At 37.4% G+C, this 23,894-nt stretch overlaps 1 protein-coding gene across 43 annotated transcripts in view; it reads left to right on the top strand.

The window, feature by feature from the left end:
* The window catches only part of DLG2 (discs large MAGUK scaffold protein 2), a 1,974,117-nt gene that overhangs the window by 1,037,711 nt on the left and 912,512 nt on the right, over positions 1 to 23,894 (top strand). For 8 of the 43 annotated variants that reach the window (XR_014814821.1, XR_014814822.1, XM_084975560.1 and 5 more), the window contains exon 1: positions 16,081 to 16,292. The exons of the other annotated variants lie outside the window; for them this stretch is intronic. Coding sequence is in view for 6 of the 8 variants with exons in the window: in XM_084975560.1 (XP_084831686.1) it covers positions 16,215 to 16,292 (78 nt within the window). In the remaining 2 variants the exon portion in view is untranslated. Of the gene's footprint in view, positions 1 to 16,080; positions 16,293 to 23,894 lie in introns of those variants that run through there. 43 annotated transcript variants of the gene reach the window in all.

Raw genomic sequence — 23,894 nt, 5'->3', positions numbered from 1 at the left:
AACATGTCCAGGTCAAGCCTATTTGATTCTAATACATTATTTCCATACATGACTACTTGCCATGTATTTTTTATTTCTGGTGGATAACTACTTATTCACATTTCTAAAGAAAGTTATTCAAAATGTGGTCCATGGAGCTTCTGTAAAGGAGATGAGGGAGTTTGAATTTGCCCTATTCAAATGCCCAGAAATATCTGGCATTGGGTTGGTCAGCAGACTGTTCACGCAGTTAAGGTGCTGAAATGGAGGCCCCGCCGCTCAGAACCCAGTGTTCCAGGCTCCCTTGGCGAGGGTTATGGTCGTTCTCATAGACATGAGGTCCTACAGACATCCCCGGCGTGAGCCAAGTTCCCTTAATGGATGTGCTGGAAAGAGCTTGGTGTTACTGAGTCAAGAATGTAATTTGAGCTGTGCCGACAGGAAACAAATTGATCATTTTGGCGCACATACCTGAATTTGAAGCAGCCCTTCTCCATCAGGGAAGCCTTTCCAACATGATGCAGTTAAATTCCCAAATGTTCCTGGATGTGGAGTCCTAATTTAGATTTGCTGCTAAGCCCTTGAATGTATTTTCAAATAGTGTCTCTGAACTTTTAAATGCTCAATGGAAAGTGGGATGAGAGTGGCAGGCATGATCCTTAGTAATATTTTCTTTTTTTTTTTCTTTCCAAATCAGGAAAACACACAGACACCCCCCCCACCCAGTTTCCTTGCATTTAGACAAATAAAGGGAGCGCAAAGTATTACCAGGATCTCTTAGAATAGTTTGTCTGCCAAAGACTGCTGAGACTAATAGTTTTAGAGTATAGACGTCGAAGACTTTGTTTCCTAAGCAACAGCAAAAAATAGAGTAAAAATCAATTTCTGAAATTGAAATTAAGTACCATGGTTAAGTCTGTTTCTATACCAAAAACCAAACCAAATAAAATGGGGAAGAAAAATATAATTAATTGGGTTTTCTTAAATTCTTCATTGATCCACTTGTATTGAAACATATGCCCAAACAGAAACATATACCCCAAATACTTTCACTGTTACTAAAATGTTCAATGGTGTCAGGTGTGAAATTTCATTAGGAAAATTACTGTAGGTGAGAGGAAAGAGAACAGAGGTTAGGTAGAGCTAGAATAAAAAAAAGAAACAGAAATTTTGGCTAAATTGTCCTAGTTTCTTTTATTCATTACTTTGTACTTCTTTTATGAAGTCATTCTATCTTTTTTAAACCCTTCCCACTTTAAGAAAACCAAATACACTCAAGATTTAGATGATAAGCAACCTTTTGTCTTGTTTTAACCATTTTATTGAGCTGTAATGACATGATAAACTGCATGTATTTGAAGTGTGTAATTTGCTAGAGTTTGACATAGTCTCCACCTGTAGATTTATCACAATCAAGAGGGTGAACACATCTATCTATCAGTCCCTAAAGTTTCCTCCTGCTCTTTTGTAAGCCTTCCCTCCTCTCACCCTGTCCATTATCACTCAATAACTGATACGCTTTCTGTCACTACAAATTTGTTTACCTCTTCTAGAATTTTATACAAATGGAACCATATTGGATTCATATGGTATGTGCTCTTTCTGGCTGGCTTATTTCACTCAGGCTGATTATTTTGGGATGTGTCCATGTTTTTGCCCAGATCAATAGTTCATTCCTTTTTATTGTTGAGTAGTATTTCATGCTATGAATGTAACACAATTTCTTTATCTATCTGCAGATGGACTTTTCCCCCTAGTTTTTAGCTATTACAGATAAAACTTTTATGAAATTTTTGCAACTATCTTTAAGTGAACATAGGCTTTCATTTATCTTGGGTAAATGCCTTGGAGTGGAATTGCTGAGTCATGTTGTAGATAGATGTTTAAATTTTTTAGAAACTTCCAAACTTTTCTAAAGTGGCTGTACTATTTTACATCCCCAAAGTGATTGTTCCATTCTGTATTTACAGACTTCTCTCTCACTGGTGGGACATTTTCGAGTTCCGGTGGTAGTAAGAACATACCTGTTTCCTCTAGATGGACAGCTATCCTCACAATGAGTATACTCCCAAATTTGTACCTCTAATTACCATCTTCCTCTGGATCTTCAGCTCCACAGTTAGGACTGATAATTAGCTAGTCATCTATTTTACTAGAATTTTTATGAGATTTTGAAGCTGGGACACATGATCCATGCCCCAACTCAGCCCCCCTCAATTCTCTTTCCTTTGGGAGAACCCAGGGTAAAACTGCTTCCCGGCATGATCCAACCCTATCATGAATAAAACGTTTCTTTAATTCTCTTGAACGCCTTTGACACAGAATGTAAGTTTCACATAAAGACTTCACTAAATATTTCACCAAAGACATCAAGGGCTATGAACACAGAGAATAAGAGGGTTTTCTGATCACTAACACAGCATGCTCACTGGGGCTAAAGTCTCTGCTTGAAGAAAAAAGGACTGGTAAGATGGTAGGAACCTGCCCCCATCTGCTGTGAGGAGATGGGGTTCTGAGTCAGACCTTGGCTAGTACCACTGTTAGTTGAGTGACCTCCAGTAAATGACTTAACTTCTCTGGGTCTATGGGTAGACTGGAGCCACACCATAGAATTCTTTTAAGGTTAAATAAGTAGTTAAATGTTTGACCCATGTTAAATACTTGATGTTAGATTTGATAAGCATTTTAACCACATAAAACCCAAATCAGCCTTCTGATATCTGTATGTGTCTTGACTCAAACCATCTTTTGACCCTTACCTTATCTTGTATTCATTGGTAGTATTGATTTTTGTTGGGGTGTGTGTGGGGGGGATGTTCTCCCCTCTCTCCCAGCCTTACTACTTTTACTACACCGTTAGAATCTGGTGAGAATTCATTATAATCACTTCTGTTGCATAGGCTCTGAACTTTCTTGTAGTTCTTTTACTTTGTTCCTTGTTTTCACAGAATTCACAGTTCAGTAAGGAAACTATATATTAAAGAGATAACTGTAAATGTTAAAATGCTCAGGGACTTGGTTTTGAGTTTTTCACTAACTCAGCCAGTGATCATGGCTTTAAATACCAGTTATATGCTAATATCTTCTTTGAAATGCTAGACTTGTATATCCAGCAGCTCACTTGATGTCTCCACTCAGATGTATAAAAGATATCTCAAAATTAACATGTCCAGAACCAAACTTCTTATTTTTCCCAAGACACCTGCTCTATCCACAACCTTCACATCAGCCAGTGATAAATTTTGCCTTCAAGTTGCACATGCCAACAGGTCTGGAGTCGTCCTTGCCTCCTGTCTTTCTCTCACACCTACATCTACTATCTTCAAAATATATTCAGAACCTGGAGTTCCCGTCGTGGCGCAGTGGTTAACGAATCCAACTAGGAACCATGAGGTTGCGGGTTCGGTCCCTGCCCTTGCTCAGTGGGTTAAGGATCCGGCGTTGCCGTGAGCTGTGGTGTAGGTTGCAGACGCGGCTCGGATCCCGTTTTGCTGTGGCTCTGGCGTAGGCCAGCAGCTACAGCTCCGATTCAACCCCTAGCCTGGGAACCTCCATATGCCGCGGGAGCGGCCCAAGAAATAGCAACAACAACAACAACAAAAGACAAAAAAAAATAATATATATATATATATATATATATTCAGAACCTGACCACTATTTTTTTGTTTGTTTGTTTTGGTTTGGTTTTTATTTCCATGTGCCTTAGTTTTGTCCAAGCTACCATTACCTTTAAACTTGACCATGACAATTGCTTCTTAACTGTTATCTTTGATTCCAGCTTTTTTTATTATTATTAAAGTATAGTTGATCTACAAAGTTTTATCAAGTTCTGCTGTACAACAAAGTGACTCAGTCACACACACTTCCCTGTGCTGTACAGTAAGGTCCCATTGCCCATCCACTTCAAATATAACAGTTTGCATCCAAAAAACCCCCAAAACGCATAAAGTCAAATTATTCAAAACATCGGCAAGAATGATCTTGCTGAAACATGGTACTACTCTGAACTTTCTTCCCACCTCATTCACAGCAAAAGCCAGTGTGCCCACAATAGCTTCAGGAGACTTATAAGATCTACTTTGCACACTCTCCATTCACTTTTCTCTCTATCTTTCTGACTTTATTTTATACTATCTTCACTCTCCTTCAGCCACTCTGAGCTCCTTACCATCATCAAACGAGCCAGCCATATTCCTTCACATAGAATATTCATACCCCATATAGCCTTCTGACTTATTTTCATTTCCTTAAGATCTTTATTCGAGTTGCATTTTCAGTGATGTTTACCTCAATCAGCCTATCAAAAAATTTAGCCACTCCAATACTTTTTAATTTCATTTATCTGTTTTACTTCTCTTTAGTGTGTATTGATATTTAATAGATGAAACTGTTGCTACTTATCTTTCTTATTATTTCTCCCCTACACTAAAAGGTCAGCTCTGTGAGGTAGGGATTCTTGTCTATTTAGTTCATTACTACATTCCCATTGCTTAGAAACATTGCTGTTCAACACAAAGGTAAATGTTGAATAAATGAATGATGAATGATGGAGTCTTTTTTTCCCCATCACATTGCTTATTCAACATATATACTCCCGTCTTTTCCAGGGCCATGACTTGAACATATCTAAAAGTTAACACACCATTACCCCTTTCATTTTTTATATGGATGTAGAAATTCCTAAGGCACCGGTTAAACCTCCTAGAATACACTGAAGTGGAAAATATCAATAATACTTCCTTAAAAAAAAAATCCTTTGCTTTAGAGGAGCTTACAAAGAAAATTTAGAAGCCTCACATGGACACTATGGACCATGAGAAATAATCAACTAATTGTAGAGTTAAATCTCTAAGAAATCCATTAGTGAACATAGAGACTATAAAATAAGAATATTAAAATTATAATGAGACAAGGGGAAAAATAAAGTAAAATGAGAGAAGGGGGCACTCTAAAGCAGAATTTCGTTGTCTTAGAGATTATCTCCAAGTTCCCCAGGCTCAAATCTTTGGCTGCTTTTGACTTCAGGTTTTCAGACTATAAAGCACCTGTCAGATTTTTACAGATTCTCTCTCTTCAATTACTCTATTTTCACTCATGCATTTAGTAAATTGTTTTAGAGCACTTATTATGCACCAGGCACTTGGTTAGGCACATGGGAATACAAGGTGAAAAGACAAGCATGATACCTACTTGCCTGGAATATTCCACAAGGAAAATATATATACTAAATAAATCATTGTCAATGCGACAGACATTGGGAAGAGTGCTCTGTAGAGCTAAGGGAGTGAGTCAGGGATGACACCATACGAATGTTTCTTATATTGCTCCCTGTCTTTTTGCTACCATTATCATCCTAATTAAGACCCTCATTGTCTCTGCTACCTCCATCGTTCTCCCAGCTCTCCAACTCTGACCATGTGTGTCATGATTAAATGTTTATTGGCATTGTCTAATTACAGTATGGCTATAGCCTTTTCCACCTTATTTCCCACTCTTCCTCAAACACAGCCCATGTGTTCTACTTTCACTTGTGCTGCTTCAAGCAATAAATGTACTTTTTGTCTTGATCTGTTTTCCAACTCAAACTTCCTCTCTTACTGCAAATCTGTCTTCTTCACTCCAACACATGGGCTAGTGAATATTGTCTGAATCCATAGCACTTGCCCCTTCATTTATTTTTATTTTATCATAAGCTCTTGCGTGGTATTTTTTGTGCTGTTACACTCTGTCTTAAAGACAGAAACATTGAAGACCAGACAAGTTTTGAAAATCGAGACTTAAGAGAAGGGCAAACCAAAATTAAGTCATTTAATTTCTTAGAATTATGTCATCTTCTCATATGCAAAAGGAAGACACTTTATTTGACTTGGAGATTTCTTGAGATGATCAAATGAGATGAGAGTATTTCCTAAAGCGTGGTATACTTAAGATGGTATATGCCAAACATTTAAAAAAATTTATACTTCAATTTTAATTTAAATTTAAAAAGAAAAATTGGAACTAGAATATAAACCATCAATTCTCTTTTCAATTAGGCTTTATAAATTATTTCTGTTTATTTTACTTTTTAACCTTATTAATGTTCTACATGTATTATTCATATGTTACTTATTAATTATAGAGAATGAGTCTTATTTTGGTTTATTCTGGTGATAAGGTCACTTAAAATAAATTTATCTAAATAAAAAGTGAGTCAAATTAAGTTTAAAAATAACCTAAGTAAACAGCAATGGATGTAGAATATTTAAAAATGGATGGGTTTAGATAAATACTGAGGTAAGGCATTTTAAGTACTTTGTGGGCAAAATACTTGAAAGATTAAATACTTTAATTTCATCTAAAGATGCTTAAGGTAAAGAAGCTGACTTAGAGGAGGCACCTAGTAAGTTGATCTCTTTTATATTCTTTAAGCTGGAGAGAGGTTGCAATTAATATTAGGAATATTTTCAGTAACACTATCTGCAATTGACATTTGCACTGAAGATTTCAGCAGCTGCTGTTTCTGTTTTATGTAGGAGGCAGAATGGAAAAGGAAGAGTTTGTATGCTTTCATTAGCCGGTCTCATTTTTAAGGAAATGAAAGAAGGAGTTATTTATTTATGAATATGGTCGTATATATTAAACTTTATAAAAGATCACCTGTATCTAGCTATGGAAGGGGGAGAATTACAAAGTGAAAACACTGACAGGTGGTAGGCCACGAATCAACAAGTCTCATTGATTTATCTTTTAAAATGCTATTTTTCAAAGCACTTTGAACCCTTCTAACAGTGACTTTGATTTATCTCTTAATGTATTAAGATGAGTAAGAGGTAAAAATAAAAATAGAGGGTAATAATAAATACTTGATGTGTGTCTATGTAGTGCCTTCCTTTCTTCTCCCAGAAGTATGAAGCAGTTTAATTCAAGTGATATGCTCATTCGTTTGTTCATTCATTCAGCAAATAACTATTAAATTATTCAAATATATTTATCTAGTGCCTGCCATGTGCAAGGGGCTATGTAGTCATCTGAGGATACATAAATAAATAAGGGATTTTCTCAATTTTCTCAGTCATTTAGGGGGAAATAGTTCAGAGTAATAACAAATGAATGTTATAAGAGCCGAACCTGAAGATGTGTACAGATACAATAGGAAATGTTAGTTTTAGTGCCTTAGTATAAACTGGCCCTGTCTCGAGGGATCGGGAAAAATTTCCTAGGGAATTATTGAGCCAAGTCTCAAAAAATGTGTAAAGATTTGTCACATGTAGAAGGACAAAAAGGAGCAAGAAACTGAGGTGGAAAGGTAGGACTGCAGGTGGAGAAAATAGCAGGTACAAAGATACAGTCACATAGGATGTGTGCAGGAACCAAATAACTTTCATGAAGACCCACGATATGGCACGAGGACAACTTCATCAAAAATGGCCATTTGACTTGAAAGATCATTCGCTTATAGATCAATTAAGGGGTTGTATTGTCATGAACTAACAGATTGTTTGAATGCCAAGTGACTTTAGAAATTGATTTTATAGTCTAACACCCAGAGGTAAGACAACTGTTAAAAATGAAATTGAACTAAAAGTATTGACTCCAAAATTAACACCCTACTTGCATGGATAGGAAATAATCCTGCTGTTGAGATAGCTAGAATACTGGGCTGTATAACTGAATCATAATTGATAAGATAGAACTCATGCCAAATGGCTCAGATTAGATGAGTGGTGTTTAAATATCTCTATTTATGTCAAGCTTTGGCAAAGAATGTAAATTTGAAGGGATTGAATTGAATTTTCTGTTACAAAATGATTCAACTACCCATCTATTAACACTGTGTAGCTTTATCAGGAAAACTGCCTATAGTCTAGTTTATTGTATTGCTTTCTGTATTCACAAGTCAAAGTTCTTGCATATTCCATTTGCTACCGATTCTTTCTTGGCTGCTGGCTTGATGTTCTGCTACTTTATTCCTCACTTATATACACTCAGTTCTATATTCCTTTGATAATTATTGCCATATTAATCTATATCCTTAGTTGTAGCAAAATTTAATTGTAAACGTGGGCAAATCACAGCATGTGGATTCAGAACTGCTATAGAGGTTCAGAATCCATTTCAGTTTTTCCTTCTATGAGAAATCCATGAAATGAAATGAGACTCTGAGAAGACTCTCAAAAAAACCCAAACTGTTCAGAAAGCTTAAGAAAAATATTCATTTGGTTCAGAACAGAGACATTCGTGAAGCTGAAAGTCTTTAAATTTATGAAAGATTTTTACAAGGGTTTGGAAACTGATTTGTTTCTGCACTAATGGAATAAAAAAGGGAAAAGGACTTAGGACCGTAGACTTCCTAACAATGGAGATAGTTAAATACAATGATAAAAAGAGTTTTAAAAAATATTCTCTGCTTCATGTTACTAAGCACGTGTTCTCTGTCTAGACTACCACGTGATTTTTTTTTTGGGGGGGGGTTGTCTTTGTTTTTTTGCCTTCCCTGAGATTAGAGGATGAATAAAATTGGTAGAACACTGTAAACCAGCTATGATGGAAAAAATAAAAATCATTTAAAAAGATAATAAAATAAAAACAACATTTTCATTGCACCCATACTCTGTGCCAGGTACTGCTCTAAACAGTTTATGTGTATTATGTCATTTGATTCTTATTATCAACACAAGGCATATTTTCCATTATTACCCAGTTTTTTAGAATTGACACTATTTGTCCAAGGTTACAAGTGTGGTAGTAGTAGTCCATTTCACTTCTAACTCTAGGTAATTAATTAATATATGAGAGTGACTTTTAAATAGCATCATTATTAGGTGACTTCCTGGAATCTCTTGCATGAAACATTTCACAATAAATCTTATACATACTCTTGTCAGACATGCTTATTAAACACTAAAACCTCATATGTAGGCCAGTAAAGTTCTCCAGGTTTTTTGGGGGGAGGGAAGTGTATTAATTTAGAGGCAAGCCAGTTTGACTTGTTTGAGTTTGTATAAAATAATGGCTAGAACAGTGATTTCTCAAGCTGACTGTGGCATCCCTAGGGTATATGGGACTCAATAAGGTTGCCTGGGCTAAGAATGTGGGGTTTTCATGCCCATGTGCAAGACAGTTGACCTTCAGATCACCAAAGGAAGAGAAATGAAACTGAGACCCCTGCATAAATCTGAAAACTTCAGAGATCTCATTTAACAAAAGGACTTCAAAAAACTTCATGCATTAGCACAGGGAAGCAATAATGAACAGTGTTTCTATTATGGGTGGAAAAGGGGAAAAAAAGTAAATTTAACCCTTTTGTGTGGAGAGAATAACACTAAGCCAAATATATTAAACAAAATGTTCCTGGACTATTTGTATCTCTGGGCAACTAGCAGAAGAATGTGCAAAATTATTCTGTAGCAATGATTGCACAACAAAGGTCCCTGGACTCCCAAAGGAAGCACAATCTTACCAAAGAAGATCTTAGAATAAAAAAGTATAGTAGCATGCAAAAACAACCCACCGTGAGTGAAATCAGCAGGATTAGGCTTCCAAGAATATTAGATTAAAAGGGTACAGGGTAAGGACTACAGACTGTGTGTTTTAAATTAAAAACATGACAGAGGAAGGAATAAATATTATAGTAAGAGTTCCCACTGTGGCACAGTGGGTTAAGAATCTAGTTGCAGAGGCTCGGGTCACTGTGGAAGTGGGGGTTCAGTCCCTGGCCAGGTGCAATGAGTAAAAGGATTGTGCGTTGACACAGCTGCAGTATTGGTTCTATCCCTGGCTCAGGAACTTCCATATACAGCTTCTGGGTGAGGCCATTAAAAAACATATGTCACAATAAAAGAATAGAACACTATAATACAAGACAGTGAATTTTAAGAAGAAATATCTAAAATTCCTAGAAATTTAAAAATATTTTAAAATATATTTATAATTCATTAAAATACTTTGTAGATAGCTAAAATGATAGATTAAAACTTAAACTAAAAATAATAATGACATCTGAGAATATAACCCTAAAAATAGCAAAGATAAGAATAATAGGAGATATATGAAGCAATAGGATGTGTCAAATGAAAAGGTCCAGGAAAAATATAAAAGTATTTTAGGAGGAAAGGATAGAGAGTATCAAGGGGAAAAGTATTAGAAAAAATAATGACTGGCATTTGTTTATAATTAGCCAGGTTAAAGAACCATAATGAGTTCCAAGCAGAATTTTGGAAAAATAATGTTGTATTGAAACTGCAGCTCAAAGAGACAAAGAAAAAATGTCTTTGTAGTCTTATAATGGGACAATTGGATTGACAGCAGACATCTTATCCTAAAAATAGATACCAGAAGAAGGTATGAGATGATATCTTCAAAGTGCTGAGGGAAAATCATTGTCAATCTAGAAATATTTATCTACCTATGCTATCCTTCAGATTCTAAAGTGAATGTAGACAGTTCAGGAAAGACATAAAAAGACTGAGCATGTTTAACCATCACAGATATTTGCAGAAATAGGTACAAGAGTAAGAAGGAGAATTAGGAGGGTTAGGATATTTAAAATAATAATGAGAAAATAAATTGATACATGTGGGAGTTATTTTGGCTAAACATAAATAATGGTGATAATGATGACAGATTTGATCAGGAATAGAACTGCTACAATAAGATAGAACTAAAATGCTATCAAATAATAACATGGAATATTAAGTGTAGTATTAAAATCATCAATAATACAACTTTATAAAAATTAATTTGAAAATATAGATCTAATGAAAAGAAGGATTAGCACTTCAAATATCAATATTTATCATAAAGCAGAGTAAACAAGATAATGTTGTAATGGCACAGGTAAATAAAAAGAGAATAATCAAAAAAGAACCCAGAAACAATTAAATGCCTGCTTATGTGATCTAGACATATGAGTTAAGAGTATTACAAGTCAATGGGAAAAGGAACGACACTCTTATACACCAGCAGAAAGGAGGGAAGGAAGGAGGAAGCGAGGAAGAAAACTGGCTATACATATAAGGGAAAAATAGATTTTCATCCTACACTATAATTTTTTTTTTTAAAATTGAACACTTAGAAGAAAATATGATAAACTTACAAATTTAAAATAGGGAATTTTTTCTTAAGATACAAAATTATACACACATGAAGTAAAATATTGATAAATTTTAGTATATGAGAACTATGTATGATAAAACATAAATGAAGCTAAAAGTCAGAGATTGAGAGCAGATATTTTCAGTGAATGAAATAAACAAAGAATTAGTCTCCAAAATACATAAAGTACTTTTACAAATCAATAAGAAAGCTATAACCTAATTTTAAAATGAACAACAGCTGTGAATAGAAGGAAATTCAAATGGATAGTATATGAAAAGATGCGAAGCCTCACCAGTAATTAAGAAAATGCACATCAAAATTTCAAGGAGTTAACTTTACATGTTATTTTTGGAAAAAAATGAATAAGCCTGATTATAATGTGTCATTTAGAATATAGGACTCATATAAACTACAAATTATGTAAATTGGGAATAAATTTGTAATATAAGTTCAAAACGGACACATCTGATGATCCATCAATTACATTTTGAAGTATCTAGGTAAAGTTATATGTACTTAAAGAGAGAAGTACAAAAATGTTTCTTGAACATTATCTTCACATGAATTTGAGGTGGAGTGGAGTCGGGTGGGAGATTTTGATTTTATAATGAAGAATATTTAAAATTAATCTGAATCATATATGGCAAAATGTTAACATTTATTAAATCTAGGTGGTATGTACATGAGTGAATGTTAAATTGCTTTCTTATATCTCTGTGTGCCTAAATATATCATAATTAAACATTTAAAAATGAGGGCATCTGAGATATTCAAACACTAAAGAATTGATTTTGATGATTTTTGAGATCAGAAAAAAAAAAATAAGTAGGCTTAGCCCACTATAGTTAGAGTTAATGTTTTTATTAATTGTGGTGACTCAAACACTTTTTCCACACTTATCCATGACTGGTTGGTTCTTTGGGGCAGAAATATAAGTATCTGCAATTGGGTCTTTTGTTTTAGTATACCTATACAATTACAGGGACCATTTTTCATATTGTCCATATAAGTAAAACATGTATGAATAATTGGCTATTCCTTTGCCTTTTTAGGTACATTGACACTAATTATTGCACTTTTTCCAATTGACATTTATTATTAGACATACATAGAATCTAAAAAAATTGTAATTTTCTTCCTGAGTTCCCATATTATTTTTCAAATAGCTGTTATGCCATTCTGCAGTGAAATTTATCACTTTATACCTCTGTGTCCCCAACTCTATACAACTTCTTGAGAGGCGGGATTATATATTACTCATTCTGGGGTCCCTAGTGCTTGACAATAGTAATTAGCAATACAGGTTTTTTGGAAAAGTATTGTTTACCTTTTTAATCATTTAAGTAATAACATGAGTATATCTCATTGTAGAAGACTCAAATCTTACACAACTATGTACAGCAAATATAACTGTTTTATAAATTATCCTCCTCTTTCACTACTCTCTACAGAGGTAACTAACATCAACTTTTTTGTATCCCTGTGAACTGAAGCTAAATATCATGTTTATCTTCTTTTAGTCATAAATTCTATGTAGTGTGTACTTGACACTTGCTATTTGATAAGGCGACTGATTTTGGATCCCAAGGGCTATTGAGAATGTGTATCAGAAATGCAAAGACATCAAAAAATATTTAAATGTTTATTGGTTTTGTACATTGATATTTTTATGTTACAAACATGTATTTTCTTTGGTATATATTATACACCAAAACTAGATAGATTTTCAAGCTACCAGATATTAGTTTTTAGGGTTTAATATTTACTGTTTTTATAAATGTCTATGATATATTTAGATGATTTTTAAAAGGAAATCACTTGTGTGCTAGACAGAAAATGTAGCTGTATAATTCTTAATGGCTTGATTTAAATATTGCATTTTACCGTGAGAATTCAGAGGAGCCTCACACAGTGTGTGTGTTGAGGCATGAACCAAAAGCTGCTTAAAAGGATTAATGTTGCATCTCAAACTCAGCTGCACTGGTAGGCTTCTGTCATATGAGAGGTATTAAAAATGAAATTATAAAGGAAAAGTTCTGCCCAGGTATTGATGATACACAGATGGAAAGCGTCTCAAAAACTTGTTTTCCATACATGGCAGAGCTGCAAAAGTTATTTATCTCAATCAACAGAGCAATGGTTAGAGACCATTAGGATTTACTGCAGGCAGCTGCTACCTTTTTGTAGCAGGCACACCTGCCCAGAGAGAGCCCAGTGAAGATAGTTATATAACCATGGCAATGGCTTCATTCCACTGACATGACACCCATCTTTAAGAAAACTTTTACAATTGAAAATATGTGGGTATGCTTCTATTGACTCTTCTAGACTTTCCAAGTTGGTGGATTCTCTTACTTTTCCATAGACACATTCAAAAAATATATTTTGAGTACTTGCACTGTGCTAAGCATTTGCATAACATGAGCATGGATCGTGACTACAAATGACCTATTCCACACTTTCTCTCTCCAAATATCTATTTAAGGAGCAGTAGTTATTATTGCTATGTTTAAAGTTAAATCTTAACTGGTAGGCCCAATCTATTTTTTTAAGAACTCCATCCTACAAAAGTTTATAAAGCCTCTGGCCAGGTGTGTAAATAATTAAAGGTTCAATTTAGAGCTAAACCAATCAACAAAATGATCAAGCATCAAAGATCGCTCCAAGCCCCAGTTTTAGTGACTTTGGAAATCTAAACGAAGAAAGTGTAAAAATTATTTTATGATCTGGCAGCCCCATCAGAGTAAATTAACATTCTTTGATTTCCCCTATGTTATTTGAAAGCTCACTATTGTTTTCTCACCTCTTTATTGCCAGATTCCATCTTAAAATGTTAAAAATAGAAATCTCCACTCATTAATTTATGGATGAATGGTTCCCCCCCCCTTTTATCTACTTTATTCTGTTAACTGAATAGTCTTTTAACATGGCTTAGACAAATTCTATGTGGGAATAATAAATACCTTTCACATCATAGCAATATTGGGGTAAGCTATGGTCCTGCTGAGTGGCTCTTTGAACACTAAGCAGGAGTTATCATTTATTTATTTTTGGGGTTTCTGTGGCACTTTTCTTCCAAAGAGTACAAGGTGCGACATGGAGAATTTTGCACAGGGGTTGTCTAGGAGTGTCAAAAGGAAATTAAAGGAAAGCAGAGTTCGTAGGAAGTGAGAACACACAGCAAAAATAACAGCTAATGGCAAAACCAAGCCCCAGGTGGCCATTTGGCATGTTGAAAAAGGTAGAAGAATCAGGCCTGCCCCAAGGGTGCCACAGTTTGCTTTTCAGAGCCCGAGGTCATTTTATCAGAGCTATGCCTTGGTGAGCACTAGACATTTCTGTTCAATACTCACATGAAGACCCATAGACCCAGAATCAGAATCATAGACTCATTGGGCAGGAAGGGGCTCTCAAAATCTTCTGCCCAATCTTCTGAATTCCCAGATGAGGCAAATCTAGCTCAGAGAAAATAAAGAAACCATCTAGAAACCAAGCCAGGGTTAGAACCCAGGTTATTCATTCATTCAACAAACATACATTGAATTCATTGTGCTAAACATTGTTCCAGGCATCAGGGTTCCTTTAGTCAGTAACAGGGACATGGGTCCTGATCCCACACTGCTGCTGTCTCCCTCCAGTTGTTTACAAGGATATTCAGTGAACTTTATAAACCAGCATTCTGTTGACTGAAGACCCAATCCTCTTTGAGGGTAAACCTCAAGTGACTTAGAGTGAGAGAAGGAAGTTCTTTTCCAATTATCTGTGTGATGACATTCTTTGGTCAAGAGGTGCTTCTAGGGCACATCCATCAGGTCAGCTGGAAAACATTTACTTGATTGAGTTTCATTTGTATAGCAATGGCAGGAAGATTTTCCTTGCTGAGATGAGCAGTTTAATTTTTTGTCTTCCAGTAGGACGGGCAAAGGTTGAGACACTATCTCTCTTGGAGAAAATATTGGTCTCTTAAAATTGACTTCACCTTTAAAATGCCTCAATAATAGTCTAAACCCTAATAAGATAATTGAAATTGGAAGCACATGGTGGTAAAATCACATGTGAGAATTCTTCAGAGGAGCATGGTTTAAGAGCTGCCATGAATCTACCTTTTCAAAAGTGACATTCCAATCTTCCTTTTAACACTGGATATCACTATAGGAAAACTCTGGGATTTAAAAAAGAAAGAAAGAAAGAAAAAGGAGTAAATCATGCTATTTTAGTTTAAAGGTAGATTTAAGCGCCTCTCCATTCCCCAGTCTCCAGGCAGTAAACCTGTGCCTATAAAAGCAGCCCAGGTTGTCTTAGCGGTGGAATCAATGAGTTTAAAAGCTAAGGACCTTCACTCTGGCATTAGGGAATAAGCTTCATCCTGCTCACCGTGCCCTTTGTCCCGGGCCAGCCTCTAAAGAAAGTGATATTTTTGCAAGCTGGGGATAAGGCTGGCTGATGGTCAGAGGTGGGACTTCTCCTGGACCACATGGAGTTGAAGAGGGGGCAAGGAAGGGCACCTCTGTTTCCAGCCACCCTAATAACCCGAGATTCTCCGAGGATCCGAACAGGATTCAGACTCTGGAGACACCTGTTTGTGACCACAAGGCCAAGTCCGCGGAGGCCCCTTCCTCTCCTTGGTGCCTGGCAGCTCCTGTATTGGCTGCTTTACCTGCGAGGCTGTGTGTGGATGTCTTTACGCGCGCGGCCACCGCCGCCAGCACGTACCGTCAAGGCAGCGGGAAGCCAAGCGAGGAGAGCGGCTGCGGGAGCCGAGAGCGGGAGGTGAGCCGCCTCCCGGACGACTTGACTGCGGCTTCCCTTGCTCCTGACACACATGGAGTTTTTGTGGTGACGGAGCCGGAGCACCGCAGACAGATACTTCACCGCCTGGATGTGTGTGAGCTGGCTGGGAAGGCAGCGCCCGCCCGCCTCACCCGGACCTCCTGCTGGCAGGATGTAAACGTACCTGCGGACTGGCCAAACGGGATTGCCTTCCCCCCAGCCTCCTCCCTCCTCCCACCCTCTCCCTCTGCTAACCAGCATGAGAGGAACTGAGAAAGCAACAGCCTGCAAGTGACAGCTCCAGCCCGATTCCGTTGGTCTCTGAGCCGAGGTGGGAAGTTGATTGTGCAGCAGCTTCGCTGCGAATTCCTTCCATTGGCATCGCTATGTTTGCCTCTATCTGGTATGCCAAGAAGCTGGGTCGCAGGTTCGTGCACAACGCCAGGAAGGCGAAATCAGAAAAGGTAGGGAACGGGGATGGGGGATTGGGGGTGGGGGAACGGGTTGAAGATTACCTTTTCCGTTTGCCAACTGCCTGCTCTGGACTGCTGGTCGGAGTACAGACGCAGGCTTTCTTAGCTTGGGATGAGAACCTGCCTTTCACTGGAAATGTAGTCCATGACACTTACAGAAGAGGGAACTCTTGGAACCTAGCTACTTGGGAAGGAGGCACGGAGGGTCTAGCAGGATCATTTGCTATCCAAAATATGGGGTGCAAGCATCAATTGATGGTGTCTCAACAGAGACTTCATATTCCTTTAAAAGGCACAGGGCGAAAGCAATTGAGCAGCCGAAATCTTTGCTTCTCCAGGGAGCACTCTAGTAAACTTGTTGCTACACTGGGTTATTTTTATTACTACCATCTTTGGTTCTGAAAGGGGCATTATAAATCCCTCAGCGTTCCTCCAGGACTTGTGTCCTAGGAGCACATTATTTGGGACTCTCAGGGGTCCAGACATGGACCAGAATCCGCAGGGGTGCTTGATATCTTTTCAAATCAACACATCCATCGTTTCCAAGTGTTTACCCTGGGCAAGAATTCTGTTTCTAATTGAATGGTCGAGGCCACTTAGAGAATGGCTTTGTATTTCTTTTATTCAGCATGACTGGTTGTTTCCAGATTTCCCTCGTTAGTTATATTTCTCTAAGAAATTAAAATGGCCTATAAGTCCTAAGATGCATAACAAGCTTGCGTCTTTAATTTGTCCTATGCTTTCAGAGGCACTGGTCAAACTGTCATGTTTCGGAAATTGGTATCCAATTTGCTAGGTGATGGAGAAACTTCTAAAGATAATAACATTCTGTGAAACTGAGATTTTTTTCCATACCACTTTGAGGATGTGATCTTTGGCCCAGCATCCTTTCTGCCTTAAACCTACTCATGAGATTGATCCGGAGGTGGCTTTCCTGGCCTGTGGCACAGTCCTTCCTCTCAAATGCAAAGATCCCTTCTCTTAAACTTGCTATTTGTTCCTGCAGAGTGGGAACGCTGGTAAAAGGACCAAGAATCCAGTGATAAACCAGAATATGATTGTAGTGTGAAAAGAGGGGGTAAAAAAAAAAAAAAAACCTCATTGGCGTTCTGACTTGAGGGTTGTAGCCTTTCAGAATGTCTGGGTCTGAGGATTGTAGGATGTTGACAGGCTTGTTATTTAGTGGCACTTCTGGTGGGGGAGTAGTAGGGAGAGACAAGGGTGGGATAGAATTGACTCCTTTCCTTTTCTATACATCACAAGTAAAATGATTATAAACTGAATGATCATGTACCAGCATCATATATATTGAACAGTTGGGTTTAAAGGGGGTTGCTTTGTTTTGTTTTGCTCTGCTTTAAGGAACGGGACTTGAAAGGGGGTCTTCTATTGGTGCAAATGTTTTGAAAAAGCGCCTTCTTCCTATGAAAATTATAGGTTGTATGGATGAGGAGACTGTCAGGGGACCACAAATGGCTCTGAAAGCCACTGGGAGATAATGCTTTATGCCAAATTAGTATGCTAAGAAAAGTTGACTCTCCCAGGGATGCGTAATTCAGGCTTGGGCCTGAATGTGGAGAATATCAGCTCTGTGAAATCTAGTGTATGGAACTTAAAAAGATGTTAAGTAACATGGGTTTCTGCTTCTTGAGTGTGGGAAGAAGCTATAAGTCTTTGTCCATCTCTCCATTCCATTTCTGTGATGGCTATTGCTTAGAAGCAAGAAGAAACCAAATATGGGGTTGAGGGTTTTTCATTATTTATCTTAGAGAGTAAGGAAATCAACATTAGAGAACTAAAGTTTTGCTCTCTGAGTGATAAAGACTTAAGAACAAATAATTAATTCTAATGTCCTTGTGTGAGCTAAGGGACCTAAGAGGAGTTAATTTTGAACACTAAGTGATGATAACTAACATGAAAATAGCATCTCGGTTTTTTCACTGAATTGATATTCACAGGGTTCCTGGAATAAATTAAAAGGTGTGCTGCCTTGAACAATAAACAACAAGGCTCTCGGTGCTTGCTGAATGGAAAGAGTTGATTTGTTCTGTGTACCTCATTTTATCATGTGGCTCATTTAAACTCAACTCTGTGGATGAACATTTTGTGTAATGGGTACAATAATATACTTCAATGGAGAAGGCAGTGAACAAATGATACTGCAAGCTGGATTAATTCATATAATGTATTACTGTACTATCAGATCATATAGATGCAAACATGAAAGGAGATGTAACATGCTGCTGACTATATGTTGTCACACTTTATTGTAAAAGGGAGGAAGATGTATAAAGCAAGATTATTGTTGGGTTTTATTTAGAAAATGACCAGTGTACTTAAATGTGCAGGAACTATTGGTAGATTCAGGGCAGGTTTTAGCATTTGAGTGTTGGGGGGTATAAATTTGTATCATGGACAGTGACTGTGATTTTTGTTTCAGTACCTTCTGTAAATTTGAGCTTCTTTTTGCAATGGGTAACAGTTTATTTTCTCCTACCCTATTTTAAAAAACCCTGCACCCCTCACAGCCCATCAGTCCTATTTTAGCATTCAGGTGTGGTTGGGGAAGTACATTCCTCCAGGCTGGGGTTAATTGAAAAGCTAATTGGGAATGTGCAAGCCTAAATGCCATCTCTAAACATGCAGTATGCCTTATTCATGGTTGCCTGGTCTACTGTTTTAGCTCATCTAATGCCAGTAGAATTAAATAGCAGGATGGAATGGAATGTAATAATAATAGTAATAATGATCAAACAGTAATAATATTAACAGTACTCCCTGTTCACACACATTAGACATCAGCTGCTTTCTGCAGCGAGTTTCTCATGATCCTACAAGGTAGAAATTATTTTTCTTGAGTCCTAGGAGAGAAGAGTGGCTAGCCCAAGGTCATAGAGTTAGCAGTAAGTATCAGGACTAGGATTTGAAACTGAGTTTATCCAAGCTATCCCAAAAGGGACTTCTTCAGCCTCTAGTCCTCTCTTCCATCCACCTGTCTTACTAAGTCATGAGGTTTACAGAATCAAAGTGACTTATCATGTAACTCAGACCCCTTATTTCAGATAAGATTATACCCAAGCTATCTTAAATAGACAGTTGTCTGCCTTGTTATGGAAGACTTTACACTCTTCATCCTCTTTAGTTAGATAAGTATATCAAGCTATCATCTTGGCACCTATTTTTCTTTTTATATAGCTAGTAATTGTCATATCATCATAACCTAAACAATGGCATTTGTATTCATTGCTTATGCTATAGGAACCAAAGATGTCATTCATCAAAACAACAACAACAACAAACCCCAAATGCTTGGCAATTGTAAATGCACTCTCTCTTTAGAGTAAGTCAAAGATGTTAGCTGATTCATATTGTCATTGTTCTAAAAAAGAAATAGAAAATGCTCTTTGCTGTTCTTCCATTAAAAAGACAGTTTGTGCGTACCAACAAATTCTGTGAATGAAATTCTTTTAAATGTGATGTTTGAAATTAAGGTTGCCTGGCTGCAATAGAATTTCTCCATTCAAACAGTTCTCTTTTTTTGACCCTGTGTAATTAATTCAGAAGTTAATGTCTTATTTTTATGCCTGTTTGCCACATTGAAACTTAAATTGCTTAATTTAGTCAATCTCTAGATTGTATTACTTTAAAAGGGCAGTTATTGAACTGCAGTTTATGTTGACATAAGATGCAAGAGTATAAACCACTTGAAGTTGTGAACCTTCAATTCAGCCTCAGTACTGCTTCCTCCATTTGTTTGTTTTAATTTTTATATTTTTCTTTTAAGCATATCTCATGAAATGTAGATGAGTGATGCATTTAGACATGACTGGCATCAGTATCCATTGTCTATCAGACACAACTGTGGATGAGCTTGGCATGATGTATATCCTAGAAGTGAGGTAGCTGAGTGTGATATTGAGGCAATATTCACCTTGGAGAATTTTTTAAGAACCATCGCACTGGTTCTACTCTCCTGCCCATCTAAAGCTAACACATTAATTCAACACAAACCAAAATAAAAGGCAACTAGTCATGCATTTGCTGGCAGTATGGCCAACAAGAGAGAATACTGTCCTGGGTGAACCTATAGTATAGGACAAAGAGCATTGGGCTTCAGGTGAGGACTTCTAGGGAAGCAGTTAAAGTCCTGTTCTTTGCTCTTGAGTCCAAAACCAGTTATAGGCGTCTCTAAGTCTCAGTTTTCTCCTTGTCAAATAGAGGAAACACCTATGCTTCAGTGGAACCCCAGGGCCCTCAGGATATACTCCAACCCCTTTAACATGTCTACAGGGCCCTTCAGGATAAGACCTCTTCTTTCTTCTCTGCCATCACACCTTATGCTTCTTCCATAGATGCTCTAAATCCAGCATTCAGAACTATTTTTAAATTCCTGAATGCCTCATGCTTTTTCTAGCATCTAGGATTTTGCTTAGCTATTTAGCTGACTAGTAAACCACAGCCTTGCTGAACCCCTAACTCTAAACTTAGATGACATCATCATCACAAGGAGACCTTCCACTGGCTCCCACAGAAGTTTGTGTATTAGTTGCAATCATCTTTATTTTTCTATATTTCTCATTAGAAATGATTCTCTGAAATGAAGGACTATTCCATCATTTTCACCATATCTCAGGACCTAAAAGAATGCCTGGAATGAAGTTATCGCTCAGACCCTATTTCTTTGGCTCTAGGTTGTCATCAGTTGCAAGATGCACCATTATTTTATGTATCACTAAGAAAAAAAAAGATGGTCATTGGAACCATAATATGTCATCAATTACAAGGTTATACTGATTTCAGAGATGTTAAAATATGAAAAATGTTTACTTTTAGAATTAATAAGTAGTATGGCATAGCTGAAAGAATGAATATTGAATGGGTTTATTTTGAGGATTAAATGAGTTCATATAAGTAAGGTGTTTAAAGGTTACACTTGCTATTGAATCACTTTTATTTGCAAATTATAATAGTTTGCTTATGGAAATATAATAGATAAACCTAAAATATATCTTACATTTTGTCCTGTGCTGATCAAACTCAAGCAGCATTATATGTGCTATTCTGGGTTTAGGAAGGTAAATGAATAGAGGGAAAGTGAAATGAAGGTTATAGAAGAAATTGATTAAAAGCCATAATCAAACTGGAGGCATTTAGGTTGCAAAAGAAAAATCTTAAGAAGCTTCCTGGCTTCTCACTGTATAGACAGATGTCTAAACAATGACAACATTGATGGTTAACTTCTACTGAATTCGTTCTGTGAACTGGGAACTGTGTTAATACAAGGATCTGGTGAGCTCATTGCTATTATTATTAATTTTTAGGGCAAAAACGTATTACCAGTAGGTGGCTGGGATTAGACTGGGTGGCTGACTCTAGAGCCCAAGCTCTTAACATGTAAACAATACTCTGCGTGTATACACTCACACACAGAATACTGTATATTGTATAATATATACTGTATTTATGATGTTGTAAGCATGACCTAGATATCAAGTTTATTTTGTCCCTATGAAAGGTAAATGTAAAAAGTGAATCTAAATGCAAAAATCTGAAATTTATCTTAGGCATAAGAAGAAATGTCCTGAGGTTGAAGATGTTCCAATCTTGTGTGAATGATACACTCTTCCTATGTCTATTTTTGCCTCATGGCAGATTGAAGAGTGGCCTGACCTGGAGAGAGGAGTGGAAAGATTGTCCTCTCAGGTCTCTTTCTTGGAGCCTTCTGAGTCTTTGAGAGCTCACCGGTCGTGAGCAGCAGCATGACTCAGCGCTGGTATCTGTCTGGCCCTGGTGACAGAGAGCACAGGTGTTTGTCCATGCTAAATGCAGCCCTGCAGTTCTCCCCAGTCACCTGGCAGGTGAATCACACAGCAAAATGGACAGTAACACCTGTTCTGTGGTCCCAACACTGCTGCCCACCCTGGAAAAGCACAAGGTGCAACTGTAGCAGGACAGGGAGAGAGACAGAAGGAAAGAATGGGATCAGAGAAATGGCTAAAATGAAGGAGGGGGAGAGTGGGCTGGAGAGGAGGATAACAGGTCAGAAGACCACTGTAAAATTGTCATTTATAATAGTAATGCCTACTGATTTGACAGGTGACTCAAGCCCTATGACATGCACTTTGCATGTATCGTCTCATTTAATCCCCACTACCACCTTCTAAGGTAAGCCCCTTATGAGCTCCCATTTTACAGTTGAAGAAACTGAGGTATAAAATGTTATGGAATTGGCCCAAGATGCTAAGTAATGGAGGCAGCATTCAGGGCCAAGTCTGACGGAATCCAGAATGTGTCACCTTAATCACTCAGACCCTATGCTTTTAAAAACCTTCCTTGGATTGGTGAGGCAATGATGTGGAGAGAGGATAAAGCAACACAACAGCTATCTTCTCTACCTGTCTTCCTGTTGAATAACTATATGGCTAGATAGAAGGCCCGCCTTGTTAGGGATCCTTCAGGAACCAGATATCCAAATAGCCTACCTGCAGTCCAGTCTACAGAATTTTAGTTTTACAAATTTTTTTTTTTTTGGGTGGGTGTTTTTTTGCTTTTTACTTTTGTTTTATTTTCAATATACCTTTAGAATGGTCTTCCTCTACCTGATATCATTCAGCGGTCTTTATTCCATTGAGTGCGGAAGATGTAAAGAACACTCTCCCATCCAGCAGTAGTAGCTCAACCATGATGATCATTGTACAAATCAATTGAATAGCCGGATAAATGTGTATATCTTACTTGCATGTTTATGGGGTTAGTGCAGAAACCATCTCACTTTTAAATAATGTGTGATAGTGTTCACTAATAATTTCATTTTAGGTAACTTTATTTCCCCAAGTAAATTATTCAATTCTTAATGAAATTATTATATTATAAATTCTGTTCTACTTGGTCAGGATACCTAGTACATAGTAGGCTCTTAAATAAACCCTGGTTGAATGCCTGACTTGGATGGAGGACTCGGAGCTACACGGGAACATGACCGAATTGGAGGTCAGTAGGCCTGTATGTTAACTGGCTTTGTCCCAACCATCTGTGCCACCTGCTAAGTCTCTGAATCTCTCTGGGCCTGAACTCTTCATCTACAACCAGAATCCATCCAATTCTAACATTCTTGGAATTCTCATCCTGATTTGCTAATAAGGCTGCAGAGTCCTTAAAGGGAAGGATTTTTTTAAAAAATTCTTTTGGGGCTGTAGGTGTGGGCCGTAGGTGTGGCATGTGGAAGTTTCCAGGCTAGGGGTTGAATTGGAGCTGCAGCTGCCAGCCTAAGCCGCAGCCACAGCCACGCCAGATCTGAGCTGTGTCTGCAACGCACGCCATAGCTCACGGCAGTGCCAAATCCTTAACCCTCTGGTTAGGGCCAGGGATTGAACCCTCATCTGCATTGATACCAGTTGGTTTTGTTCTTCTGTGCCACAATGCGAACTCCTTAAAGGGAAGGATTTGATATCATTTGTCTTTGTGCTCCCAACACCTAGCACAATACCCAGCACTAAGCAAAACCGGTAACATTTGTGTCAAGTGAATATATACACAAGGACTGGAATGTCTTTAACCATTAGCAAGAGGAATATAATGAAGAATCTACATAAT

The sequence above is a fragment of the Sus scrofa genome, chromosome 9 (assembly GCF_054392235.1).
Source record: "Sus scrofa isolate SSC_HxYL_T2T_F1_AM1 chromosome 9, Sscrofa_HxYL_maternal_Yorkshire_Landrace_v2.0, whole genome shotgun sequence".
NCBI lineage: Eukaryota > Metazoa > Chordata > Mammalia > Artiodactyla > Suidae > Sus > Sus scrofa.
This window is presented reverse-complemented; position numbering and strand designations above follow the sequence as displayed.